Source organism: Canis lupus, chromosome 1 (genome assembly GCF_048164855.1).
Source record: "Canis lupus baileyi chromosome 1, mCanLup2.hap1, whole genome shotgun sequence".
Classification (NCBI taxonomy): Eukaryota; Metazoa; Chordata; class Mammalia; order Carnivora; family Canidae; genus Canis; species Canis lupus.
In genome coordinates, this window is record NC_132838.1 from 118,726,668 (window position 1) to 118,754,630 (window position 27,963).

General features: G+C 40.7%; 1 protein-coding gene and 2 long non-coding RNA genes across 15 annotated transcripts in view; 1 reads left to right on the plus strand and 2 right to left on the minus strand.

The window, feature by feature from the left end:
- The window catches only part of LOC140607452 (uncharacterized), a 298,278-nt gene that overhangs the window by 120,343 nt on the left and 149,972 nt on the right, over window positions 1-27,963 (plus strand). For 8 of the 13 annotated variants that reach the window (XR_012009477.1, XR_012009469.1, XR_012009475.1 and 5 more), the window contains one exon: window positions 24,492-24,673. The exons of 4 other annotated variants lie outside the window; for them this stretch is intronic. This is a non-coding gene — a long non-coding RNA (uncharacterized lncRNA). Of the gene's footprint in view, window positions 1-24,491; window positions 24,674-26,821; window positions 27,798-27,963 lie in introns of those variants that run through there. One more of the 13 variants, XR_012009481.1, reaches the window with a different exon arrangement.
- Window positions 1,285-6,142, minus strand: LOC140607395 (uncharacterized). Its single transcript, XR_012009437.1, has 3 exons — window positions 5,710-6,142; window positions 4,874-5,013; window positions 1,285-2,003 (listed from the first exon to the last, which is right to left on the minus strand). It is a non-coding gene; the product is annotated as an uncharacterized lncRNA (long non-coding RNA).
- Window positions 5,289-5,716, minus strand: LOC140607384 (large ribosomal subunit protein eL43-like). Its single transcript, XM_072782150.1, has one exon. The coding sequence runs from the start codon at window positions 5,553-5,555 to the stop codon at window positions 5,289-5,291; it is 267 nt and encodes an 88-aa protein (XP_072638251.1). The 5' UTR covers window positions 5,556-5,716.

Genomic DNA, 27,963 nt, shown 5'->3' on the forward strand with positions numbered 1-27,963 from the left:
CATCTGCTAAAATAAAAGTCTCTAGTTAAGATAAATAGGTGAATATAAAAGATAGTATGAATGTAATTTTTATGACTCAGTTTTTTCTCCTGATTTAAAAGACAATGGCATAGACCTAAATCCAAACATATCAATAATTATATTAAATGTAATCCATTAGGCAGCCTGGGTGGCTCAGCGGTTTAGCGCCACCTTCAGCCCAGGGTGTGATCCTGGAGACCCGGGATCAGAGTCCCATGTTGGGCTTCCTGCATGGAGCCTGTTTTTCCCTCTGCCTGTGTCTCTGGCCCCCACCCCCCATGTCTCTCTCTCTGTCTCATGAATAAATAAATAAAATCTTTAAAAAAATAAATGTAACCCATCTGTACACACTAACTGAAAGTATGAGACTGTCAAATTGGGCTAAATCAGAGGAGCCAACTATCTGCTTTCTACAAGAACTCACTCTAAATATAACAGTGTAGGTAAATTAAAAAATAAAATACTAGAAAAAGATAGACTATGCAAATACTAATCAAAAGACTGGAGTGGCTATATATATTAATATCAAATTGTCTTCAGAGGAAGGTAAATTACTAGGGATAATGAGGAACATTACATGATTCACCACGAAGACACAGCCATTCTAACTGTGTATGCACCTAATAACAGAACTTGGAAATACATGAGGGTGCCTGGGTGGCTCAGTCACTTAAGTGTCTCTGTTCAGCTCAGATCATGATCCCAGGGTCCAGGGATCAAGCCCTGCATCAGGCTCCCTGCTTAGAGGGAAGCCTGCTCTCCCTTTCCTGCTCCCCCTGCTTATACATGTTCTCTCTCTCTCTGTCTCTGTCAAATAAATAAATGAAATCTTAAAAAAAAAAAAAAAAAGGAAAAAACTTGGAAATACATGAAGCAAAAACCTTATTGAACTGAAAGGAGAAATCCACAGTTATAGTTAGAGACTTCAACATTTCTCTCTCAATAATTTATATAACAAATAGAAACTCTACAAGGTTGTAGAAGAATTGATCAATACCATCAACCACCTGAATCTAATTGACGTGTATAGAACACTCCATCTACCAACAAAAAAAATACACATGCTTTCTAAGCACATATGGGATATTGACCAATATGATACCTTGTGTCATAAAATAATCTTAATTAAGTTAAAAGAATTAAAATCAAATGACGTGTGTTCTCTAAGGCAAAGTGGAATTTAATAGAAAATAACAAGGGATAAATCGTAGATTGTGATTAGAAACAAATTGTATTGGTTTGCTAATCCTGCATAACAATATTACCCCAAACTTAGTGGCTTGAAACAACACACATTTATTATCTCAAGTTTCTTTGGGTGAGGAGAACTGACATGGCTTAGCTGAGCCCTCTGCTTCAGGTCTCACAAGGCTGCAGTTAAGGTGTTGGCCAGGACTGGGGTTGTCATCTGGAGGTTCCACTGGGGAAAAATCCACTTCCCATTTGTGGTGTTTGGCAACATCTAGCTTCTTGGGGATGTAGAACTGAGAGCTTTAGTTTTTTCCTGATTGTTGACTCAAGGCATCCTCAGCTCATAGAGGCTAGCTGCAGTTTCTTGCCACTTAGAATTTTCTAACATGGCCTTTTGTTTCCTCACATCCAACAAAGGAGAAAGTTCCCAGAGTGTGCCTGCTAGCAAGATGGAGTTTTTTATAATGTAACACGACAATGGGAGTAACGTCCCGTCACCCTCATCCTATTCCGTTGGTTAAAAGCAAGTCAGAGGTCTTCATACTCAAGGAGGGGGATTAAACAAAGGTGTTACTACCAAGGGGAGGGGATTTGGGAAGATAGCTTAGCATCTGTCCATCTCAATCTAATCCCTTCCATGTGCAAAAATACATTCACTCCTTCCTAAGCTCTCTAAGAGACTCATCCCAATGTAGTATCTACTAGAAGTCAAAGAATGCCATCATCATCTATATTGGGTCCAGGTAGAGATGATGCTCCTGGCTGTTCTCTCAGTCTGTCAATCTGTAAAACTAATAAGACAATTTTTAGGCCTGTCCATCCCTCTTCCCCCTCCCAACAAACAACAGCAGAATAGGTATAGGATAAGAACCACAGACATTCCCATTCAAAAAGAAAGGGGAAGGAGAGGGACAAAGAGCCACTGGTTCATAGCTGTTCTGAAATACAGCCAGGCAAATGTTGGGAGTTCCTTGATTAGGATTCAAGGCCTGGGGATAATTATCTGTGGTTGTGATGTCATAAAGAAATATGTGTTTTGTCTCTGCCCCCTGGTTTCTGGCACAGAGCCCCTAACACCTTGTTATTTCCTGAATGATAAGGGTGCTAGGAATATCTTTTGTTCTAATATTTGGTTCGTGACACATGAACTTCTAAGGCCTTTAGAATCTCTGGAATGATGAGTGTCTTTTCTTGAGGATGTAGAACTGAGAGCTTTAGGTTTTTCTGATTGTTGACTCAAGGCATGAGATGCTAATGAGATGACTGGGGGCTGGGGTCCTTTTCTAGATAGCTTCAGAGTGAGGGTTGTTCCTGAGAAATCTCAAGGCATAATTAGAAGGTTGGAACTTTTTGTCCCATTTCCTGACCTCTGGGAAGGGAGGGAGGGCTGGAGGTTAAGTTTATTGCCAACGGCCAGTGATTTCATCAGTTACATACATACGTACATAGTGGAGCCTCTATAAAAACCCTAAACAGTGGGGTTCAGAAAACTTCAGCCTTGGTGAGGGAATCCACATGTCAGGAAGGTGGCATAGCCCAAAGTCTATGGGGACTGAAGTTCCTATCCTTGGGAACCATGCAGATCTCACCTTATGTACCTCTTTGGCTGTTTTCTTTATATTTGTATCCTTTATATTGTCCTTATTATAATAAACCAGTAAATGTAAGTCAAGTGTTTCTCTGAGTTCTGTGAGCTGTTACAGCAAATTATCAAGCCTAAGGAGGGGGTTATGGGAACCCCTGATCTGCAGCTAAGTCAGTTGGAAGGCCCATGGGACGCCTGGGTGGCTCAGTGGTTGAGCCTCTACCTTTGGCTCAGGGTGTGATTCCGGATTCCTGGGATCGAGTCCCGTGTCGGGCTCGCTGCATGGAGCCTGCTTCTCTCTCTCTCTCTCTCTCTCTGCCTCTCTCTCTCTGCGTCTCTCATGAATAAATAAATAAAATCTTAAAAAAGAAAGAAAGAAAGAAAAGAAAGAAAGGAAAGAAAGGGAAAAGAAAAAAAAGAAAAAAGAAAGAAAAGAAAAGAAAGAAAAGAAAAGAAAAGAAAAGAAAAGAAAAGAAAAGAAAAGAAAAGAAATGAAACACAGGCCCAGGACTTGCAATTGGCATCTGAAGTGGATCAGTTTTGTAGGACTGAGCCCTTAACTTATGGGCTCTGATACTAACTCCAGGAAGGTAGTATCAGAACTGAATTGAATTGTAGAACATCCAGTTAGTGTCCAGAGAGTTGGAGAATTGGTCCTCAGTGTGGAAAAAACCTCATACATTTGGTATCAGAAGTGTGAGTAAAGGAACAATTTTTCCTTCATGTTTTGGAGCTCTGATCTCTGGAATCTGAACCCTTTCACGAAGGGTCGCACCTGAGTTTTATCAGCCTGCCTCCTGCCAACAGAATTTTGGGGGTCCTAGAGCTTCCTTTCATTTTGTGCTCTCTGTCCCTTTTGGTCTGTTCTCTTAGTTTCTGCTGAAATAATTTTCTCAACAAACTTTTAGGCCTTGCATGGATTTTACTTAGATTTGCTCCACTATAACAAAGCCGCACATGCACAGATCTTTTTTGAGATGAGCTCTTCTCTACCTGGGGCTTCTGCCAAGAGGGTTGGGAGACAATTTCCTAAGCTCCTACAGGCTCTGTCTGTGGTTTGATTGAGAGGATCTGAGAGGCCCACCCTTAATCTCTTGAAAGGGCCCTTTGTGTGATTGAATACTCTTGACTTTTTTGCTCTTTCTGAGATTTAAGGAAAAGGTTGCACAGTCACATCCCCAGCTGTTTCTATAGGGCATGCTTTCCCCACAGTGCTTGGAGGCCATTTAAGTAGTATTTGCTATTTGGGAAGGCTAAGAATTTAAAAAATCATCTAGTTCTGGTTCCTTTTTATTTAACAATTTTTCTCTTATCTCTTTCCTCTCACAGTTTCCTATAAGCAGCAAGAAACAAAACAAAACAAAACAAAAAAACCCAGGCAGGGCCTTTAGTACTTTGCTTGGAAATTTTCTGGTCTGGATAACCAAGTTCATTATTTACAAGTTCAGTTTTTCATTTAACTGCAGGAGACCCTGTAACTAAGCTCTCTGCCACTATATAACAAGGATCCCCTTCCTTCCTTTTCCAATAACATGTTCCTCATTTCCTTCTGAGCTTTGACTGGTGGTACCCTCCAAGTCCAAATTTCTCCCAGCAGTCTGTTGAAAGCAGTTTGGGCTTTCTCTATGATACTTGTCAAAATTCTTTTAGCCTCTGCCCGCTACCACTGTGTTTTTGCTATTCGTTACAGTAGCATCCTAGTTCCAGATAACAAAACCTTTATTAGTTATCTATCGCTGCTGTGGAATAAAGGATTAACTCAGCAGATCTAGGTTGTCTAAACCTTGCACGTTCCAAAGAAAGGTCTGGTCCTTGCCTGGCTCCTGGGAAGTAACTTCTACTCCTTTTGAGTAGCCTGCCTATTAAGAGTGTTTACCTAAAGCTTTAGGCCATACCAGATAGTTTATGCTAACACTATGGTTTATGGTGGGGGCTACATGGGATGTGCCTGCTGTCTGGGAAGGCTGGATATTGAATGTCAGTCATGCAGGGAGTCAGCTGGGCCTATGGAACGAACTTCCTATAAAAATCTTGGGTACCAAGCCTAGGTAATACTCTGTATGAGCTGTCACATACCATGGCTGGAGAATTAAGTGCTGTCCACAGGACTCCACTGGAGAGGACAACTGGAAGCCTACGCCTGGTGTGTCTTGCACTCTGCTTTACGCATCTTTTTCTGCTGCCGATTTTAATCTGTATCCTTTAGCTGTAATAAGCTAAACGAAGGGGGACGGAGAGGGACAAAGAGCCACTGGTTCATAGCTGTTCTGAAATACAGCCAGGCAAATGTTGGGAGTTCCTTGATTATAATGGCTTTGCTAAATTACATGAGTCCTTCTAGCAAATTATTGGACCTGGAGGTGGTCTTAGGGACCCCTGCACACAACCGTATAACACATTACCACAGATTTATTTTTAATTATTATTATCTTTTTGTTGCATAAATTAACCTATTTATTATAGGCCTGCAATGTCTCAAATGGTGGGGCTTCTACTGGTCTTTCAATTCCTTCAGTCTCCTTCTGATGGCTGACTTGAGTGTGAAGGCAGTAGTGGTGTTACAGGCCCAGGCACCACCTGCTACTGTTTTCATGCAGGAACCACAATGCCATGTTTTCATCTCAATTTTGCCCCAGAAGGAGCAAGTATCCTTGGCATGCTGGCTTATTTCAATCTTCCTCACCATTTTCCTGAGGGAGGCACCGTAACGGGTCCCATATTTACCAATGATGCCAACATTCTTGATGCATTTAGCCATGTTGCTGCAAACTGGGTCTGAGTCCAGAGAACCAAACTACCACAAATTTAGTGACTTGAAAGAAAACACGCTTGTTCTCTCATAAGAATCTGGGCACAGATTAGCTGGGTCTCACAGGGTTGCAATCAGGGAATTGGCTGGACTGTGTTCTTACCTGGAAGCTCATCCAGGGAAGAATCTGCTTCTGAGTTCACTCAGGTTGTTGGCAGAACTCATTTCCTTGTGGTTGTAGGACTGAGGGTTCCAGCTTCCTGCAGGCTGTTGACTGCCCTCAGGCCCTTGAGGCTGCCTTCAGCTTCTTGGCAAGAAAGCCCTATGGGTCTCCCATCATGGCTGCTTATTCCTTCACTGTCAGTTAGGGAGAGACAGTCTGTTAGGTGAGTTTGATAGCAAGATGGAGTCTTACATCATATAATGGAATCATGGAGTGATATCCCATCACCTTTTATCATATAATGTTGATTAGAAGCAAATCACATGTCTGCTCACCATCACAGGGAGGGACTGTTCAAGAGTATGATACCAGACGGTGGGATTATTGGGGAGGTCACCTTCGAGTGTGTCCAACACAAGTCTTAATTAGGCGTTTCACTGTAAAGGGAAAGAAAAATAGGGAATTAACCAGAAGGTAAAGTCAAAAGCTTTTTGAGATCGGGAAAAATGTGCTGATGAGAGTGATTCAATAGATAAGAAATAATTGATGAAATGCTGCTTTATGGGTTAGCCATTCTATTTTTTTTTTAAATTTTAAATGAGGTAAAAATTCTTATTTTGTCTTTCATAGATCAGAAAATACCTAACTTATGGGCCATTTCCCCCAAGATTAGAGTAAGGAATATATATGCCAGGGAAAGTCCAAGAAATGGTGATCATTTGGGATATGGGAGAAAAATCTTAGAGCTTATATTTTTATTCTTTTTATGCTACCTTTTACCAATTTTTATTTTTATTTTTTATAATATACATGCGATATCAGTACAATATTATGAATAATTTATAAATATATGCACATTTGGAGAGCATGTTAACACATTTTTTCCTGAGAAGGTACCAAATAAAAAAAAATTACAAAGTGCTTTTCCCATTTATAAGTTTGTGTTTGGGGAAAAGATTTCATTCTATTTAATTTCTTCACAGAGTGTTTTGCAGAAGTTATCACTTAAAACTAGTTTTCTGCTCAGGCCCTCACATTTATGAAAAGGTATCACTAGATCACGACAGGCCATTTGAGGTAGTTTTTAAAGTTTCTGTTTATAAATTTTAAGGTTTAGAAATTACTCTTGCAGAACACTTTTGCTAATACAAAACAGATAGTAATGTTTCTATTTCAATACTTACCAGTTTCCCTAAGCCTAATAATTCTATTTTAGTAATAATAAATGTGACATATAACCCAGGTTAATTTGGTTGAATTTATGTTAAATACTGATAGTGGGACCATTTTCTTACATATTAGGGCCCTTTCCTGGCTTATAGCTGAATCTGCTTAGAAAATGATTTAAGCCCAATAACCTATGAACTGTAGCAATCTTAATGAGAAGGAGTTTGGTACACTGCCTTTTATAATATTCCTGCTCAATGAAAGGATTCCGGAAAGACTTGGTATTTAAGAATTGCCCACAATGCCATTTTATTTGTCATTCTAAGATAGACTCTGGGCCTCAGGACACCCTATGTGGATATTGCTACTGAAACCCTTGTGGAGATGCCCTATCGATTGTGTGGCAATGTATTTGTCTGGGATGGCAACACATATTTATCAGCCTCCTGAAAAACATGGTTTTTAGTCTTCAGCTTTTGAGCAGTTTTGCCTACAGAAAGACCCCAGTGCAGTGCCCCCTGCTGGTGAATGGCAGCTGAGAGTTTGCATCGTGTCAGTGATGGACAGAGTGGGTCCCTTTGCTGACACTGAGCCGGCGGTGATGCTGAGTCTGCCAGGTCATTTTAGATCAGGTCATTAAAGGAACAGAAGGTCAAATCGATATCAAATGAGCAGCTCACAGTTTTCTCTACATTTTTTAGACATGTGATGATTTGCTACGGTTTAGTTTGGCTGATAGAATATGAACACTTCACAAAGATGTTTGTATTTCAGCCTCTGTCTTAGTTCATTTAACAAGCCCTTTTGCCCTAATTCTCAGTGTTGTTCAGTTAAGTTGAGTTGAAACCCTATTGCAGCCTTAGCAGGGATTTAATTTAATTTATTTTTATTTTTTGGCAGAGATTTTAAAGATGAAATATTTTGAGTGTTCATTTTGTTAAACAATTAGAAAAATACTTTAAACAGAAAGCCCTTTTATTTTTAATTTTAATTTATGAAAAAAATTTTAATTTATGAATTAGCACCCATGTGTGGAGGTTTCTAAATGATGATAATCACGTTAAAAAATTAATAAAACTAAGAACCTGATTAGTGTTTATTATTATTTTATTTTTTGTTTATTTATTATTATTTTAACTTTGGCCTCTGGTGAAGGTGATTGTTTTATAATGCATAACTATAACATTATTAATTTCACTCCCATAGTAGGTGGCTCTAATTTCTTCATTTGCATCTGTGGCGGGTATGTCATGGCAGTGACATTTTGGGTAGCCTTTCATTCAGGAATGTAGTACACACTTCAGAGTTTTAGTGACTTAGGTCATGTCTTAGGTATTTCCAGTGAGGTAGGAGGTGTGAATTTCCTTATTTTGATGTTTTTGCTATGGTTTTGTATGAGAATGTGCTTATTTGCAGGTGATGTGCCCTGAAGTATTCCAGTGTAATGAAGCATCATATTGGCAGCTCCTTAACAATGGTTTAAGGAAAATAAGTTCTTCCTATTTTAAGTTGAGATTGTGTACAAATAAAATGAAAAGAGTGGGAGAAGAAAACTGGAAGACAGTGAGAATAGATAACTCTAAGAATTTTATTATGAATAAGAGCAAGGAGAACAGTAGAGAGTAGAGAAAGAAGAAGTAGACAGGGTTTCTAGAATACAGCTTCAAGGCAAGCATGGAGGTTTAGATTAGTCATCTAGGGAAGGTGGCAGTTTATACTTCAGTGATTCTCAAGAGAATAATGTCACACACCTTCCTAAGAACCTGCACTTTCCAAAATCAACCCTACTTTCAGGTACAAATCAACCATTGTACCTAAGGTGGATTGAGAATGATGTATTGTAAACTTATTTTCTCTGTGAATATGGAGAATGGAGAATACTTGTTACCACATTTGTTGAATAGGCTTAAAGTCAACTATTATCACTCTTTAAATTTTCCTTTTTTAGACCCTTAGACTATTTGGGTCATTCATCCAGCAAACATTTGCTGAATTTGACTCTGTGAAGCAAAGAGACAGTTAGCTTGGGTATAAAACAGTTATGTGCCAGGACCTCTTAGATCTATCTTCGAATCTAGTGGTGGCAGCTCATATTAAACAAATAGTCATGAAAATAGAACACCGGGATTTAGACAGAATATTAAAAGAAAGCCTAGGTGGCTTGGATGGTTGGGCATCTGCTTTTGGCTCAGGTCATGATCTCCTATGTGGGGCTCCCTGCTCAGTGGGGAGTCTGCTTCTCCCTCTCCCTTTGCCTGTCCGCCTGATTGTGCTCTCTCTGTCTCTGTCTCTCTCAAATGAATAAAACAAAAACAAAAAAAAAAAACAACAAAGGAAATTTGAATTTAAACTGGGGACTCAGGGAGCACTTCATTAAAGAAGTGCCAGTTGGATCGTAACATAAAGGATGAGAAGCTGTGCACAAGGCTGGGAGAAGAGCTCTCGTAGCTGAATGAGCAGAGTGCCAAGGCCCAGGGTGGGAAGGAGCGTGAGCAAGGAGTCAAGGAAGCCAGTGAGGCTGGGACACAGGCAGTAAAGGTGTGGGTGGCTGAGAAGAGTCAGTGAGAGGAATAAACATCAGACATTATGTTGGAGTTTTATCCTGCAAGAACATGAAGCCATTTTACTAAAGGGAATGCCATAATTAGATTTGTGAGTTGTTTTTAAAGATCACTTTGACTGCTTTGTGGAGACTGAATTGTCAGAGGCTGGTATGGAAGCAGAGAGACAAGAGAAGAGACTGTTTCACTAATCCAGGTAACAGATAAATGGTGATGTATGGCACTGTGTTAGCAGAGGTACAGAAGAGAAGCTGATGGACGTACAATTCTTTGACAGTAGAATTGATAGAACTTGTTGATAGATTACATGTTTGGCGGGGAGAAAAAAAATCAAAGAGATGAGAGAAGAATCAAGGATGACTTTTGGATGTGGTCAAAGTAACAGGCAGAAAAGCAGGAGATTGTGGGGTCATGGAAGCTAAATAGAGCTGAGCATCTGTTGGCTTTAGCAGACATGGAGCTCACTGATGATCTTAGCTGCACAATTTGGGTGGGTTGCAGGAACAGAATCCACATTGCCATGTGTGAGAAGTGTAATGGATTCAAAATTCAGTGCATATGCCCGGGGTGAGACATGCCATTCCCTATTTTCTTGGGAGACCTTAACATCTATTGGAGTCCTTCATATTCTAGTTATCAGGTCTCCTTCATTTCAGAGGCTGGGTCCACCTTTGCCTAGCAGTAACAATGCTAGGCAGATAGTAGGTGCTCATTTAATGTTGCTATCCTTATTAAGACATTGTGGACATTGATAGATTTTTATTGAAAGATTTCAATATCTATTGATAGATTTTTATTTCCTCATTATCTTAATGAGTAAATGACAGGATAAAAAAATAAAGTGTGATCTAGAAAGCACCAGAACAGCTAACAAAAACACCAGGGACTGGGTGGCTTATGCAGGAAGCATTTATTTCTCAGTTCTGGAGGCAAGGAAGTCCAAGATCAATGCCAACGGTGCCTCGTGAGGGCCTGCGTCCCACTTCATAGATGGCATCCTCTCACTGTGTCCTCATGTGGTGTAAAAGATAGGGATTTCTCTGGGGTCTCTTTGACCTAATTCCTCCCAAAGGCCCCATATCCTAACACCATCACCTCAGGAATTAGGATTTCAATATACGGATTTTGAGTCCACAGGGCTACTAGCTAGCTGCCTTCTACCTCTGAAGTCCCTGAACTCTGTGATTAGCTCTTATTACACTTCTGGTTTCTGAATGGCGTGGTCCGACATCTGAAACTACTCTTTTCGCTTGTGTCTCACGGCCATCGGAGCTTTAGGGAGGATTCACTAGAGAGTATTTTGTGTAATCACAAAGGAAGTATATTTTCTTCTTAAATCCTTTATTTGGCTCCCTTATCTGTGCATCACAGGGAAAGGATGTTTCCAAATGTTTTATTTAATGGGCGAGGATTTTACCTGCCATGATGTTCATAGAACAGTTTGGCAATTTTCATCCCAGTGGGGTGATAACTTTCTTTGAGAGATACAGACCTTGATAGGGGAACTGGCCGGTAGGATGTGCTTGGCTCTGGACAAATTGCCTGCATGACTGGACACCTCCTGGCCAACTCCATCAGCCTACCCTGGGGCAGAGGCTGGGCCATCCTGTCCACACACTGTGGGGCAGCACATGTTTCTGTGTGTAGAAATAAATATATTATTATTAATTATTATTTATAATTCTAAAAATTCAATCACGGGAAAGGATAGTGGATTCAAGATGTGCATCTACTTGTCCTGAAATCCTACCAAAACAACAGTAAAATGATTTTTCCTTTTTTTTTTTTTTTTTTAGATTTTATTTATTTATTCATGAGACACCCAGTGAGAGGCAGAGACAAAGGCAGAGGGAGAAGCAGGCTCCCTGCAGGGAGCCCCATATGGGATTTGATCCCAGGACCCGGGGATCATGCCCTGAGCCAAAGGCAGATGCTCAACCACTGAGTCACCCAGGTGTCCCAGTAAAATGATTTTTTTTAAGAGAAAAATACTCTAGGACCAAAACAAATCAACAAACACCAACAACAACAAACAAAACAATCAAGAGGATGCAACACTGGGGGAGCTGGAAGACACATGGATGAGAGGTAACGTAGCAGACAGAAGAAAGCTGTGTCCTAAACCGACAGGGGAGAAACCCAACAGCATCCCATCTTATATGACAAAAATCCAACTGTCTAAAAACAGGAGCATGATGTGAAAAGCTGTCCAAGAGCGGGTCAGAGCCCCAGATGGGCCCCTGCCTCCGTACTCCTGGGGGGCCGTCCCCTTGAACGCAGCAAGGGGCAGCGATGCTATTGTCCAGGGGCATGCGGCCACAGCCCCTCTCTCCACTGAGCCCTGCAGGCAACCTGGAGTTCCCCGGGCCAGCACCTTGACCCCATGGTTCTCTGAGCTCCCTTTCCCCTCCTCAGCCACGGCACCTGGGCCTCATCACTGTGGGGGCCTGCTGACCTCCTTACTCCTTGCATTCTGGGGGCCTCGCCTGTCCTTCCTGTTAAGCTGCCTCAACACAGTTGGTCCTTGACTGGGACCTTGACAAGGCCATGCCTTGTTCTGCTCTTTCTTCGTCTTCTAGTCCCCCCTCCACCCACCCAACTTCCCATCCTCCCGCCCAGAAATTGCTTGGAGACAGAAAGAGCTGGCATTTGACTCTCCCCTCTGTGTTCTATTTCCTTCCTCACTTCTGGCCTCATGGCCAAGCCAAGGTGGGGGGCTCCACGAGGGAGGGAGCCAAGGAGATGGGGACACGGAAGCAGGTCAGTCTCTGAGTCCTCACTTAGGGGAACACTCCGTCCTCCCCTCCTTTGTTCCCTGCACAAGAGGGGCTGCTGCTCTCTCCGTGACACTCCGCCGCCTGGATGCCACCCACCCCGCCATCTCTCCAGCCTTGTCCTCTACACCAGTGGCTTCCACGCTTTTTGACTCAGACACACAGTTGACCTTGATTCCCAGCCTGCTCGCACACACACGTGCATACACTTACCTCATGGGTTTCGGGACATTCTCATATTTTCTATTTTGTTGTTTTATTCTATCCAGTCCATTTAATTTTCAAAATACTGGCCAATAAATTCGAGTATCAACACACTGGTGGATCTTTACCACTGGAAAAATACTACCACAAACCATCTTTTTTTTTTTTTAAGATTTTAAAAATTTATTTATGAGAGACATAGAGAGAGAGGCAGAGACACAGGCAGAGGGAGGAGCAGGTTTGCTGCGGCGAGTGTGATGCGGCACTTGATCCCAAGACTCCAGGATCAGGCGCTGAGCAGAAGGCAGATGCTCAACCACTGAGCCCCCAGACATCCAGTCTTGTCTTGTCTTTTCTACCTTTTTCTTTTTTTTCCCTTTTCTTCTTTCTTTCTTTCTTTCCTTCCTTTTTTTTTTTTTTTTTTTGTTGTTGTTGTATATTTTACTTTTTCCTTTAAGCTGAATCCTTCCTTTATTGTTTAACCAGCTCCTGGGCCTGTCTAGATTTTTAAAGAAGCCTACTCCTTCTTTTTCACAATCCCATTCTGGAAGGAGTTTGTCCCTATAAATTGTTCCATGTCTTCTTTCCTGCCTCCCCTCTCTGCCCAGCCAGGCCTGTCTGGCACTGGATCAGCTCTTGCTCTGGCCGCAGACGATCCCTGTCATTAATTCTGGCCTCTCTGTGTTGGTTCTCAGCAGCATTTACCTCCTCTGTGCACTCCTTCCCATGGCTGCCCCAGCACGCCCCTGCCCCGCACCTGGACCCCCTCCTGGTGACATCACACTCCCACTTAGATGCAGACCACTTACCCAGCAGCATTCCCATCCAAATCTCTGAGCTCCAGACCCTTCTATCTGGCAATCCCTGGCTCTGACTTCCTAAGCCCCTATACACTCGCTCCCCAGCTTTCTATTTCCAAATGCCCCTGGGTCCATTGCCCTCCTCACACCACACGCCCGGCCCCTGGCTTCTAGTTTATATTAGTCTTTGGAATCTGTGCATCCTGAATGTTTTCCTCGGTTAGGAGACAGTTATGGAAGAAACAGTCTACTCTCTCATCCTCCTTTTATTATCTTTGCTCCTTTGGTAACATTGAGCTTTCCCATAACATGTTTCCTATTCTTTTATTATGTGCTTGGTGCCATTTCCCAAACCTCATTCTAATTTTCCCTGGAGGGCAGCCTTCATTACTGCTGCTGATGAGCACTGAGGAGGGAATGTAGGCGTGCAGTTTCCTTGCTTCGTGCCATACTCTTGAAAGCGAGCACCGTTAGCGGATGAGCATACAGCTGCTTGAGGCCACAGGCTGTTTCTTAACCATGTTACTCTTCTCCGGGGACCTCTGTGTTTATTCCTTGCTCTCTCTACAGTTCTCTTTCTGATCTGGGAGGGTCCTGCCACATTAAGGTTCTTGGAAGTCTAGATAATATTAGGTCAGACGTGAAGTCATTTTATTCTTTCAAGTATAGAGAGTCTGTTTAAATCCTGTTGCCAGAAAATACCAGAAGGCTGTGGAAAGATTTCCTTTGTTTATGTTCATTCAATTAATCCATTTTCCCTTGCTCTGAAATATATTCTAAGATTGTTCATTTTCCTGAGTCGCAAAGTGGGGGAAGCCCTAGAGAGAGAGCACCTGGCGGGATTCCTTTAGTGGAGAAGCTGAGCGTCCAGGGTGCTTCTGTGCCCTGCGCTCGGTCACACGGCTCGTTCCTGGCGGAGTTCTGACTAAGGCTGGGTCTTCTTAGGGCAGGGCTTTTTCCACTGTGTCTTCATACCCATGCCCACCATGCCTTCCCCCACTCTTATAAATCCTTAAGCACACACAGACACCCACGTTCTCCTTTAATCATCATTTCAGGAAGTGGGGGACTTTTTTTGTTCAGTGACACTTTGGGTAAGATGAGCTTGATTTTAGTGCATTTTGATTTAATTGTTATCTCTATAAAACGTGTTTTTAAACTGGATTTTTACAGTTACTTCACATCAATGGATCATGTATGTTTCCTTTATTTATCAATTATTTTATTTGAAGTGGGCTCCAAACCCAGCATGGGGCTCCAACTCACAACCCTGAGATCAAGAGTCGCATGTTCTTTTTTTTTTTTTTTTTTTAAGATTATTTATTCATGAGAGACAGAGAGAGAGAGAGAGAGAGGCAGAGACATAGGCAGAGGGAGAAGCAGGCTCCATGCAGGGAGCCAAACGCAGGACTCGATCTCGGGACTCCAGGATCAGGTCCTGAGCTAAAGGCAGGCACTAAACCGCTGAGCCACCCGGGCTGCCTAAGAGTCCCATGTTCTATCAACCAAGCCTGCCAGGTGCCCCTGTTTTCTTTTATTCAACAGATGCTTAGTAAATAGCATACAGGTGACCTCTGAATTTTTATATTTATTGTGATGAATGAATGAGAGAATTTGATTATCCCAGATCCGTTGGGCACCTCAGACCCACAACTATGGGTTTGTTCAGATTAGCGTGTGCTCTAGGATCTTTTGAAACCTGTGGGGAGCTGTCATATTTGAATCTGTAATATCAGGTTTTGCGGATTATCTTCTTTGATAACCTTTTTTTTAAAAAAAAGATTTTATTTACTTATTTGAGAGAGAGAGAAAGCATGAGCAGAGGGAGGGCAGAGGGAGAGGGAGAAGCAGACTCTGTGCTGAGCATGGGGCCCAACATGGGGCTCGATCCCAGGACCTGGAGATCATGAGCTGAGTCGAAGGCAGATGCTTAACCGACTGAGCCACCCAGACGCCTCTTTGATAGTCTTTTATGAGAATGTGGTGAACTTGGGTGTCTCGGATTTCTGTAAAATTTTATGTGTTTTTGAGTATAGTACACCTGCAGTGCTCTTCAGTTGGCTTTGCTAGCTTTTCCTGTGGCAGGTGGACCAGGGGTCTGCAAACTTGTTCTTTAAAGAGCCAGACAGTAAATAGTTTAGGCTTTGTGGGCCATCTGGTCTCAGACACACCATTCAGCTCAGCACTTGTGGGGGAAAAGCAACCATGGGCTACTGTAAATGCGCGTGGCTGTCCAACAAAACCACATTCACAAAAACAGCCTGAGTTTGCCAACCCTGATCTAAACTACTGTCAAGTTTTCTCCCAAGTGTTAGTGGCGGTCTCGGCCAGCAGTTCCTCTCCCCTCCCCTGAAGGAGTCACCAAGCTTCAAATCAGAAGGACAACAGCTGTGTTCCCATTTCTGTGGCTTTTGTGAAGTTGGACTTCCTGCCTGAATGCTGTCTCCTCTCTTTTCCGTCTGTCTGAATGTTATCCAGAACATTCCACAGTGCCCTCCCCCATCTCTGAACTCTGCTGGTCTCGTGGTATTTGTGTGTTCATGGGTTTAGGGCTTCTTTCCAAGGTCCTGGAGCACAGAGTGTCTTGCACAGTGTCAGTACTCGGAAGCAGCTGTTAGCACCCAAGAAAAGCTCAGCTCCTGTACCCACCTGAGAGGAACCATCCTTTGAGGGGACAGGAGGAGTGACACATGACCCAGTTAGCAAGAACCATAGTTATTGGGGCACCTGGGTGGCTCAGTGGTTGAGCATCTGCCTTGGGCCCAGGGTATGACCCCGAGGTCCTGAGATCGAGTCCTGCATTGGGCTCCCTCAGGGAGCCTGCTTCTCTCTCTGCCTCTCTCTCTGTGTCTCTCATGAATAAATAAAATCATTAAAAAAAAAAAAGAACCATAGTTACTATTTTATGGCTCTGATTTCTCAGAAAGAAGACAGGGTCTGTTGTGGAAATGGAAGTTTGAGAAATCCTAGAAAGTTGAGGGAAGAACCAAGATGGTTATCAAAGAGAAGCACAGGGTGCTTTGGCAAGTATGTCTTTCAGCCCTCAGAGCAGAAACAGCCAAGGATACTTTATAGGCTGGGAATGAAACCACCGCTTCCTAACTGTGGGACCATGAGAAAGTTTCACTTCCTCAATTTTCTCACCTGTGTACAAGACGCAGAGTGATGCCTAGCACCCACAAGGCACCCACGAGATGCCAGCACTTGTCAATTGACATGCAGAGCCTGGCATGAGCCTGCCTGACCCCAGGCCCCAAACCCTGCATTGATGTAGTGCAATGGTGAAGCGAGCTGAGGACCCCGTCACCCAGGCCTGGGATTGACACCTCAACTAGGCCGTTGCCAAAAGATAACCATGCTCCAGAAACTTCTAAAACTGGAGGGATTAAACTACGTTGCAGTTTGACTAACATGCATCGAGGGGTTCTCTGTGCCACGTCCTGGGGGTGCAGAGACAGCTCGGGCCTGGCTGCGGGTCTTCAGGACTTAGAGTCAGGGGAGACAACACTTTCATTATATTGGACTAAATGGCAAGACAGACAGACCGTATTGTAGGACCACTACCCTGGTCGAAGCGGATGTTAAAGGATGGAAGGATATTAAAAACTGCCAATAAGCTGCAGAGATTCGGTTGTAGCATTGTTGATTCAGGGACACTGAAAAAAGTGGCTCCCGAGCATCCTGGGAGCCCGGGGGGCCATGGTGTCTCTGGGGAAACCCTTAACCGGTGTGGAGACAGGGGCTGGGGGTAAAGGCAGTGGGGGTGGGGACACGGATGGTGGTTCCCAGCATCTCTCTTCAAGAGCCTCTGGTGGTCCCATGAGCTCGAGCCACCCACGTCTGAGGTGGCAGCTGACCTCCCCATACTCCCCGAATTGACCATCCATTTCATTCCTCCGGTCTCTACACATCTACCACCTGTGGTCACCCGGGCACAGGATCTGCTTTTGTAGGAGCCCAGATGAAGATGGGTCCCTCTGATTGTCTCTCCTACGCACCCTTTCCTGTCCAGGCTGCCACCGTTTGGGTGCTCTCTACAAAACTCAGACTTAAGGGGTGCCTGGGTGGCTCAGTGGGTTGGTCTGTCTCTTGATTTCTGCTCAGGTTATGATCTCAGGGTCTTGGGATTGAGCTCAGCATGGAACTTACTTGTCCTTCTCCCTCTGCTCTTCTCCTCTCTCTCAAATAAGCAAATTTTTAAAATCTTAAAAAAAAAAAAAAAAAAAAGAGGGCACCTGGGTGGCTCAGTCAGTTAAGCATCTGCCTTTGATTCAGGTCATGATCCCGGGGTTCTGGGAACAATCCCACATCAGGCTCCCTGCTCAGCGGGGAGCCTGCTTCTCCCTCTACCCCTTTTCTCTACTCCTGCTCTCTCTCAAATAAACGAATAAAATCTTAAAAAAAAAAAAAGAAAGAAAACTCAGCCTTCAGGGTGTTGGTCTTTCTGTGGCTTCCAAAAAGCCAATTTTGAGATGGAAAGCTGAATAGGGACCCATCTGTTTTTGGCCATGCCACCGATTCCTTGCCTGTTACACTGAATCTTGGTTTTGCGTATTTGGTGGAAGATGGCCACAGGAAATAAAAATGATATCTTAATATTTTAACAATATTCCCCTTTTTACACAGACAATGGAATTAAGGCATAAAGGAAAAAATAAACGTGAGCCTCTTTTAGGGGTACTGAAGCAAATGTGGAAATTAAGTGCATGAAAATACATGCACTAGGTTTTAATAAAACCAGTTTTTTTGTTGTTTGTTTCAATTTTTATTCAAACTCTAGTTAGCCGACATATAGGGCAACATTAGTTTTAGGAGCAGAATTCAGTGATTCATCACTTACGTGAAACACCCGGTGCTCATCACAACAAGTGCCCTTCTTTATTTTTTTATTTATTTTTAATTTTTATTTATTTATTTTTGTACAAGTGCCCTTCTTAATGCTCATCACCCATCACCCTAAAACCAGTTTTGATAAAACTTTTTAAAACATAGTTTACTTATTTCTTAGAGAGAGAGAGAGAGAACACGAGAGGGGGAAGGATCAGAGGGAGAAGCAGACTCCCTGCTGGGCGGGGAGCCTGATGTGGGACTAGATCTTAGGACCCCAGGATCATGACCTGAGCTGAAGGCAGTCGCTTAACCAACTGAGCCACCCAGGCACCCATTAATAAACTTTTAATGCAAGTTTTTAAAAACTGTTCTCAGTAATTAGGTTGTTGGTAGTATTAGTGCCATTAATCTGAGACTATTATGTATATAACATGGGATGAAGTAAACAAATAAATTCGAGATAATCTAATTATATCATCTCTTGTGTTTTAGAGAACCAGTGTTCCCAGTATAGAAGACAGGAGACATGGGTGTAAATAGAAGAAATTATGTTTAAAAAAATAGTAGTCTTGAGTTTAAATAAGGAGTTCCAGCATGAACTCATAAGCTATTTTGTTTTTTAAAAATATTATATATGTGTGTGTGTATGTGTACGGTTCACGTCATGATCTCATGGGTTGTGGGATGGAGCCCTGCATTCAGCTCTGCTCCCGGTGGGAAGTCGACATGAAGAGTCTCTCCCTCTGCCCCTCCCTCCACTCATGTGCTCTCTTTCTCTCTCTCTCTTTCTCATAAATAAATCTTTTTTAAATTTAAAAAAAATGACAGGATTGGAATATCACCATTTTAATGGATTTAGGCATTGTGCATTGACAGCTGTTCACATCACCAAGAAAGAGATCATTATACCTTATGTGTCTCCTAGTGAAAGACCTATGGTATTTCCGTGCCACCTATGGTATTACTGGAGAGATTGAACCTGAGTCTAGATACAGCTGCCAATTTGCAAGAAATACGGAGGGACATATTGCATTACACCAAGAATATCAGCAAAATAGACTGTGAGGACCCTACAGGTCAAATGCTCCTAGTTTTTCAACAGATACATTGTTGTGAAAAGAAAGAGTTGGAGAAGGACCTATAAAGTTGAGAGAGATCTAAAGGGCATATTACTTTTTTTTTTTTTTTTTTAACAAGGGCAAGACAAGGTGCATACTTGGTGAGAAAATTGCCAAAAAAGAAAGGACGCCAAAAGGTGATTACTACAGAAAGCCAGGATGTTGGATCCTCTAGGGGACCAGGAGGGTATTGACACTGGGACAAGGCACAGGGAAGGATTTCTGGGGTCGCTGGTACATTGATATATTTTGACCTTGGTGGTGGTAACAAGGTGTTTGTTTTTGTTCTTTTTCAAAATATAGTTATTTTATAATAAAAAGATTTAAAAAAGAGAAAAAATGAGAAAGTGACTACAGTGTCTTCATGCTTTGTTTTTTTTAACTTTTAATTTTAATTCCAGTTAGTTAACATATAGTATTATCTTAGTTTCAAGTGTACAGTATAGTGACTCGGCACTTCCACACATCACCTGGTGCTCATCGTGACAGGTGTGCTCCTTAATCCCTATCACCTGGTTCACCTCCACCTAATCCCCATCACCTGGTTCACCCCCACTCTGGTCACCATCAGTTTGTTCTCTATACTTAAGAGTCTGTTTCTTGGTTTGTCTTTCTCTCTCTCTCTCCTCCTTTGCTCATTTGTTTCATTTCTTAAATTCCACAAATGATTTTAAGGTATACCCATACTTTAAAAAATCTGTATGATGATTTTATTCTGTTAAGCCCCTATCTTGGGGATTTTCTTAGGTCTAGACATTTAGACCCATTATTTACCCACTCTGGGGACCTATTCTCTTTTCCTCCCTTCCCCCACCTGGCGAGAGCCTGGGGACAAGCTGACGTTCCATCTTGATCTGGTTTCCAGGGGGATAGAACTAGAATGTTAACCCAAGGTCAAATTTGTCCATTGAGAAGATGAAAGATTTTTCGTTTCTTTGTTTTTAAACCCATTACTTACACCTGCATGAATTAGAGAACTGCCCCCGTTGCATTTATTTTCACAACATGTCTTTCATGAGACCTCATGTATAGACCCAGGCAGGTAAATGAGATCTGTATCAAGGCCTCCTTTATCTCCAATATTTGGTATTCGAGGTAGAAGTATATTAACTTCCTTGTTCTTCATATGGAGATGATATGAAACAAAGAGATTTAATGGAATTGTCCAGGTCACATGGGGAGCTGGAGGCTGTGCCAGGCCACCTGATAAAATTTATTGCCAATGTAATTCCTGTTTGTTTGCTTTTTCAGTGCCATCTTAGAGATAGGTTTTATTTATAATTTTTCCTTCTGCTACCCTTTCTTCCTTTGCCTTTTTGGCAGGGGCTTGAGAAGGAGTATATTGTTTCTGAATCTTAGTAATTAAAGGGATATTCAGAATGGTGTGTTCTCTGATTTAAATCCCTAAAAAACCCAGAAGAGGTTTTGACAGAACTAGGACATGGGAAGCAAAAAGTCAATTAAAGCTGATTTTTTTCAAGAGCCACATAAATGTTATAAAAGTGCCACATACTTGAGCCATTTTAGCAGTTTTCCATCTGCTTTTGTTGTCAAAGCAAAGAAGGAAGTTTTTCTGGCATTTCTCTGAATTGTCTTAAGTGACGTTTAGATCATCATAGTGAGTGGGGTGGCCCTAATTCTCAGTGTTCCAATTTGACTCCGAAGTTTAGAGCAAGCTGCACTAATTCATTTGGTTAGTTTTGCCCCCTTTTGGCTTGAAAAAGAAAAGAATGTGCATTCTTTCACTTGGCAGAGCAAGTAGCATTGTGGGTTGTCCTTCAGATACATTTTCCACAGGCACCGATCTCTTCTTGGGCATAAACAGGCTGTTGTTGAACAGACAGACATTCAGGAAATTCTATAAATTGAATCTTCCATCTTCTGCTAATATGGCTTTTGGCAATAAAGCCATTATAATGAAGTGCCATAAAAGGCATCTTTTTTTTTTTTTTTTTCATCTGTTGCCTACTCAGCATGGGGCTTATTGCTATTTAGAAGTCTGATTGCTAAGTGTTAAACTAGGCAGGTCACCCTGCAGTAGATAGATAGATGGGCCTCTGATACACCACCTGCTGTCCTTCAGGACAACTGGCAGATGTGGGGGTGGCAAGAGCGAAAAAGGCAACAGAGGCACGCTCCTTTGATTTCCGATGGCCAGCTGGACATTGGCTAAGTGGCTCTAATGAACATCCGTAGGTGCGTAGTCTATGAATGGATCCAATTTAGGGACTTATTGGTTACCTATTTGGAGTCTGGTGTTGTGAAAAATTTTAGAGCTGGATAAAATAGAAATTTGCCTCTAAAGAAATTGGCCCCAAATTGGGGAAATTATACCGAACAATAAGAAACAATTTGAGAACCACTAAATGCCAAAGTCTGTCCATTTTATAAAGACTTGGTATTATACTGGAGCACTTTGTAAGTGCTCAATTGGTGGTGGGTTGCTGTTGCTGATTATTATTATTATTATTATTATTATTATTAATTATCTGGATCACAAAATCAGGATTTTAGAGTAAAAGAAGGTGTGCTGAAATATTGATGATGACCAAAGGAAGGATGCCTGCGGTGAGTGGATGGGATTTGCTCAGATGGAAGGATTTTGAAAGGGGTGTGGCATAGATGAAGTTGGTTCTCAGTTTCCGGTTTCAGTCTTGCGTCTGATGAGTCATTTATCTGCCTGCTTTCCAACTCCGCAAAGTTTGCTGTTACCCTCAGTTGTCATCCTCTTCCTCTTCTTGCAGGTTTATTATTATTATTTCTTCTTCTTCTTCTTCTTCTTCTTCTTCTCCTTCTCCTTCTCCTTCTCCTTCTCCTTCTTCTTCTCCTCCTCCTCCTTCTCCTTCTCCTTCTTCTCCTTCTTCTTTTTCTGAGAAAAGAACTTTACTGTAATTTTAGTAAGGTTTTCAGAGTCAAAGTTGATGTATATGTTCAAATTATCATTTTAACTAGAGACAAATTTTTTTTTTTTACTTTTTTGCAGGTGTAATTGACATATAACACCATGTTAGTGTCAAAATGCTTTTTCCTGTGATGAGGACTTTCGAGATCTATTCTTAGCAACTTTCACATATGCAGTATAATATTATTAACTATTGTCACCATTGCTGTATAGTACTTCCCCGTGATTTATTTATTTTATAACTGGAAGTTTGTTTCTTTTGGCCCCCTCACCCATTTCACTCACCCTCCAGCCTTACAGCTCTACCAACCACCAATCTGTTTTCCGTTTCATGTGTTTTTGGTTTTCTTTAAGATTCTACATATAAATGAGATCATCTGATATTTGCCTTTCCCTGTCTGACTTATGTTACTTAGCATAATGCTTTCAAGGTCCATCCATGTAGTTACAAATGCCAAGATTTCGTTCCTTCTTATAGCTATATAGTATTCCATAGTGTGTGTTTGTGTGTGTGTGTGTGTGTGTGTGTATACAGATATATCTTCATTATCCAGTTTTTTAAATCTTCTTTATCCATTTATCCATTGATGGGTATTTAAGTTGTCTCTGTATCTTAGCTATTGTAAATAGTGCTGCAATGAACATGGGAGGTACAGATATCTTTTTGAATTAGTGTTTTAGTTTTCTCTGGATAAATACCCAGAAATGAAATTGCTGGATTATCTAGTAATTGTGTTTTTAATTTTTTGAGGAACTTCCATACTGTTTTCCATAGTGGCTGCATGGATTTACATTCCCATCAACAGTGTATAAGAGTTCCCTTTTCTCCACATCTTCACCAATGCTTGTTATTTCTTGGTTTTTTGAGGATCATCATTCTAGTAGGTGTGAAGGGTACCTCATTGTGGTTTTGATTTGCATTTCTCTGATGATTAGTGTGATGTTGAACATCTTTTTGGTTATCTGTTAGCCATCTGTATGTCAAGAAAGTTTTTTTTTTAATAATTTATTTATTTATTTATTTATTTATTTATTTATTTATTTATGACAGTCACACAGAGAGAGAGAGAGGCAGAGACATTGGCAGAGGGAGAAGCAGGCTCCATGCACCGGGAGCCTGACGTGGGATTCGATCCCGGGTCTCCAGGATCGCGCCCTGGGCCAAAGGCAGGCGCCAAACCGCTGCGCCACCCAGGGATCCCTCAAGAAAGTTTTTAAAAAGATTAATAACTTCATTTGTTTTTAAATAAAGATACATACTCATTATTAAGAGAAATCAAACAATACAGAAAAAGTACCTAAGAAGTCAGTTAATACCCTACCACTCAGAAATTACTCTGTAATAATATTCATGGAAGATTCTTCAATTCCACACTGTATGCATATCTACAAAAACAAGTGTAGAAAGAGAGAGATATGTTCATTAACTTGGATCATATTGTAATTACTATTTAAAAATTAAAGGCCATACATTTAATTTTGCTTGAATGTAATGTGAAACATACAACAAAATGAAATGGTAGGAATTGTTGAACTTCAGATAGATGTTTCTTGGTTACAAGAAACAGTAGTTTCATTAAATAAAGACTGGGGCTCAAATCCCAAATGTCAAGTTGTACTTTCCTGTATAAGAAGATGATTTTGTCTCACTCGGACACATTCAACAGTCCTGCATTTGAAAGCTAGAGAAAGTGAAAAGATTACTTTCATTTCCAGCAATATGACAGACTAGATATCCTGGGATCCTTTTATTATGAACTGGCCATCTAAGGTTGTTTGATAATTTCTAGTTCCCTAGAGACTTGGGGTATACCTGTTACATGCCTGCAAAGACCTTGGCTTCTGGGCAATGAAGTGTTTGAATGGAGACCCCACATAAAATGATAAACCCCACAGGGCTATACTTCTATGTGGTCATGGTAGGGGTGATCTAGACCAATATCTGCATAGTTAAAGAGATGATCTGACAAGGAAATGTATTTTTCTCAGCCTGGGCTCTGGATGGAGCCAGAAAATGAAGCCTCTCCTGATAATTTATAATCTCAGATCAGCTCCATAAGGTTTGACTTATAGCTCTTGCATAGTCCAGAGCCCCCAAGCCAAGAAATTAATGTAAAGTGGTCCTGGGTTGGGAGTGTCTTCAGATGCCTGGAAGGAGAAAACAGAGGTCTTCTCTGCAGGAATACGCCCCCAACACAGGCTTCATGGAATCTCCATGGAAAAGTCCTGATGAACACAAATTGATACTGAAAAATCAAGACAAACACAAGCAACCATGTCATCATGAATAAGGATTAAGAGAAACAACAAAGAGTAGAAATTTGGTCCCCAAAGACTTCAGATACTATAAATAATAAGATATACAAAATGAAATAAATATGCTTTCATGTTGTTGTTTTTTTTTAATTTTTATTTATTCATGATAGGCACACAGTGAGAGAGAGAGAGGCAGAGACACAGGCAGAAGGAGAAGCAGGCTCCATGCACCGGGAGCCTGACGTGGGATTCGATCCCGGATCTCCAGGATCACGCCCTGGGCCAAAGGCAGGCGCCAAACCGCTGCGCCACCCAGGGATCCCTGCTTTCATGTTTAAAGAACTAAAAGAAGGTAACAAAATCATAAGCATGGGAAAAGATTAGACAGATTTGAATAAAATTCAGATAGGACTTTTAAAAATAAAAAATATAATCACTAAAATTAAAAAAAACCCTATGAATTGAAGAGATTAGACAAACCTGAATACAGAACTAGTGAACAGAGAAAACACTACAGAGAAATAAGGAAGAAAGGATGAAGGAGGGCGAACAGACATGAAAGATGGGGTAAGAATGTCTATGATGTGCTTCAATGGAATAATAGGTAAATAAAAAGAGAATAGAGAAATGAAGGAGTAACGGCATCCTATTTTCTAGAATTTGTGAAAAACATGAAAGCTCACATTTAGGAATCATAATAAATACCAAATGGGATACATTTTTTTTTTTAAAGACCCTATTCTTGAGATCCATCATGGTAAAACAGCAGGTGATCAAATACAAAGAGATCTTTAAGATCTTAAAGGTAGCCAAGGATAGAAGACAAGTTGCATGAAACAACAGTATTAGGTGGACAGCAGACTACTCAACAGCGATAATGGAAAGCTGATGGTGCTAGTAAGAAATCCGATGCCATTCAGACTCTACTTTCTGCGACCCATTTTTCTTACAATCTTCATTTAGTCCCTGGATTTCTGAAATTTTAGAAGGGCTATGTCTTGGAACAAGTACCATTTCATTTATTGTGCTGGTCTCTCCAGGGGCTGTTTTAATTTGCCAACTCATTGTTTTTTAGTTTTGGAAAATTTTCTGGCATTGTCTGTGATAGTTTCTAAATCTAGATTGATCTGTTTTTGAAAATTCTCCTATTTTTTTCTCTTTCTTTTATTTCTCATATTATGGAAACCTTTGATTCAAACATCTAGTCTAAAAAAAAAAAAAAAAAAAAAAACAAACATCTAGTCTATAGATTGAGTTTTTAATTTTAATCATATTTGAGTTATCCAAGGGCTCTCTTTGATTCTTTAATTGTTCCTTTAAAATTCCCCTGAAATATGAGACATATAAAACATACTGATGAAAAGGAATAGGTGGTTTAGGATATCAATCCCTTCTTAAAAGACTTTCACCGTATTTTTAGCCTCTCTCGGCTAGTGCTTTTGACCACATCCTGAGTTTCTCTGAGGTTCTATAGGATTAGCTCACTTTTTAGCTATGTATCCCTCTGCAGGAACTTTGGGTTGTATCTCTCTTCTATCTGTTTGGTCAGTTTCAGCTCATATATCTGCTTAATTTTTTTTAAATGAACATACAGCAAAACAGACTTTTTTGGGGGGATGTAAAGTTCTATGAATTTTAAAATATCTTAGATTCTTATCATGTGTACTCAGAATCTCTCTCCATCCTTTTTCTCTTTCTGACAATGTCCTATAAATAGAATCATACACATATAACCTTTTGAGACTGGCTTCTTTCATTCTACATGATTCCTTTGAGATTCATCAAGTTGTTGCATATGACAATAATTTGTGTCTTTTTATTGCTGAATTGTATTCCATTTTATGGATGTACCAGTTTATTGAAAGACATTTGGGCTGTCTCCTGTTTTTGACAATTAGGAATGGACCTGCTACAAACATTTATATTCAGAGTTTTGTCTGAGTACATGTTTTTATTCTTTAGAGTAAATGCATAGAAGTGGATAGCTGGGTCATATTGTTAAGAGTATGTTTAACTTTATAAGAAACTGAAAAAACTGTTTTTCCTGAGTCGCTAAATCATTCAGATCTTTTCCCTATTTTTTAATTGGGTTGTTATTGTTGTTGAGTTATGAGTTCTTTATATGTCCTAGATAGGAGTCCCTTATAAGTTATATGATTTGCAAATATTTTCTTCCATTCCTTGGGTTGTCTTTTCATTTTCTTAATATGGTGTCCTTTGCAGCACATGAGCTTTTAATTTTGATGGTCAGTTAACTTTTTCTTTTGTCGCTAATATTTTTGGTGTTATATCTAAGAAAACATTGCCTAACCTGAGATTGTGAAAATTTACACCTATATTTTTATAGTGTTAGCTCTTGATTTTACATCTTTGATCCATTTTGAATTAATTTTTGTGTATGATGTGAAGTAGGGGTCCAACTTCATCATTTTTTCAGGTGGCTATCTAGTTGTCTCAGTACAATTTGTTGAAAGGTCTATTCTTTTTTTTTTTTTTAAAGATATTATTTATTTATTCTTGAGAGGCACACAGAGAGAGAGACAGAGAGAGGCAGAGACACAGACAGAGGGAGAAGCAGGCCCCATGCAGGGAGCCCAACGTGGGACTCGATCCCGAGTCTCCAGGATCATACCCCGGCCGAAGACGGTGCTAAACCGCTGAGCTGCTGGGGCTGCCCAAGGTCTATTCTTTCCATATTGAATTGTCTCAGCACCCTTGTTGAAAATAAATTGACTGTAAATGGGAGGGCTTATTCTTTTTTTTTTTTTTATAATGGGAGGGCTTATTGGTGGATTTTTAATTTTATTCTATTGATGGTTATGTCTGTCTTTGTGTCAGTATCACATTGTCTTGATTGTCATTATTTTGCAGTTGAGGTCAGAATGTGTGAATCTTCCAACTTTGCTTTTCTTTTTCAAGATTATTTTGACTATTCTAGGTCCCTTGAATTTCTATATGAATTTTAGGATTAACATCAACGTATGCAAAAAATTCAGTTGGACTTTTGATGGGGATTGCACTAAAATGTAGATCAACTTGGGAAGTGTTGCTGTCTTAACATATTTCATATAAATGTATGAACATATTAATAGGTAGGACTTAAATATTATCTTTCAATCCATGAGCATGGGATATCTTTTCATTTATTTAGGTTTTTAAAAATTTCTTTAAACTATGTTTGGTAGTTTTCAGAGTACAACTTTTACACTTAGTGTATTGAATTCCTTCCTAAGTATTTTATTCTCTTTTTGATAGTATTGCAAATAGAATTACTTTCTTAATTTCATTTGGGAATTGTCCATTGCTAGAATATGAACATATACTGTACAATATACAATTGAATTTGTATATTGATCTTGTATCTTGCAACCTTGCTGAATTTATTTACTAGTTCTAAAGTTTTTTGGTGGATTACTTGGATTTTTCTATATAATCATCTCATTTATAAATAAAGATAGTTTTACTTCTTTTGCAAACTGAATGCCTCTTCATTTTCTATCTAATGGCCCTGGCTAGAACCCCCTGTATAATGTTGACTAGCAGTGGTGGGAGTGGACATCCTTGACTTTTTCCAATGCTTTGGGAAAATATTCATTCTTTCACAATTAAGTATGACAATCACTTAAAATTTTTTTTTGGGGG

Excerpts from the sequence above, each read along its gene's own strand:
- LOC140607384 (XM_072782150.1), bottom strand. The coding sequence starts at position 5,555 with ATGGCTAAATGCATCAAGAATGTTGGCATCATTGGTAAATATGGGACC.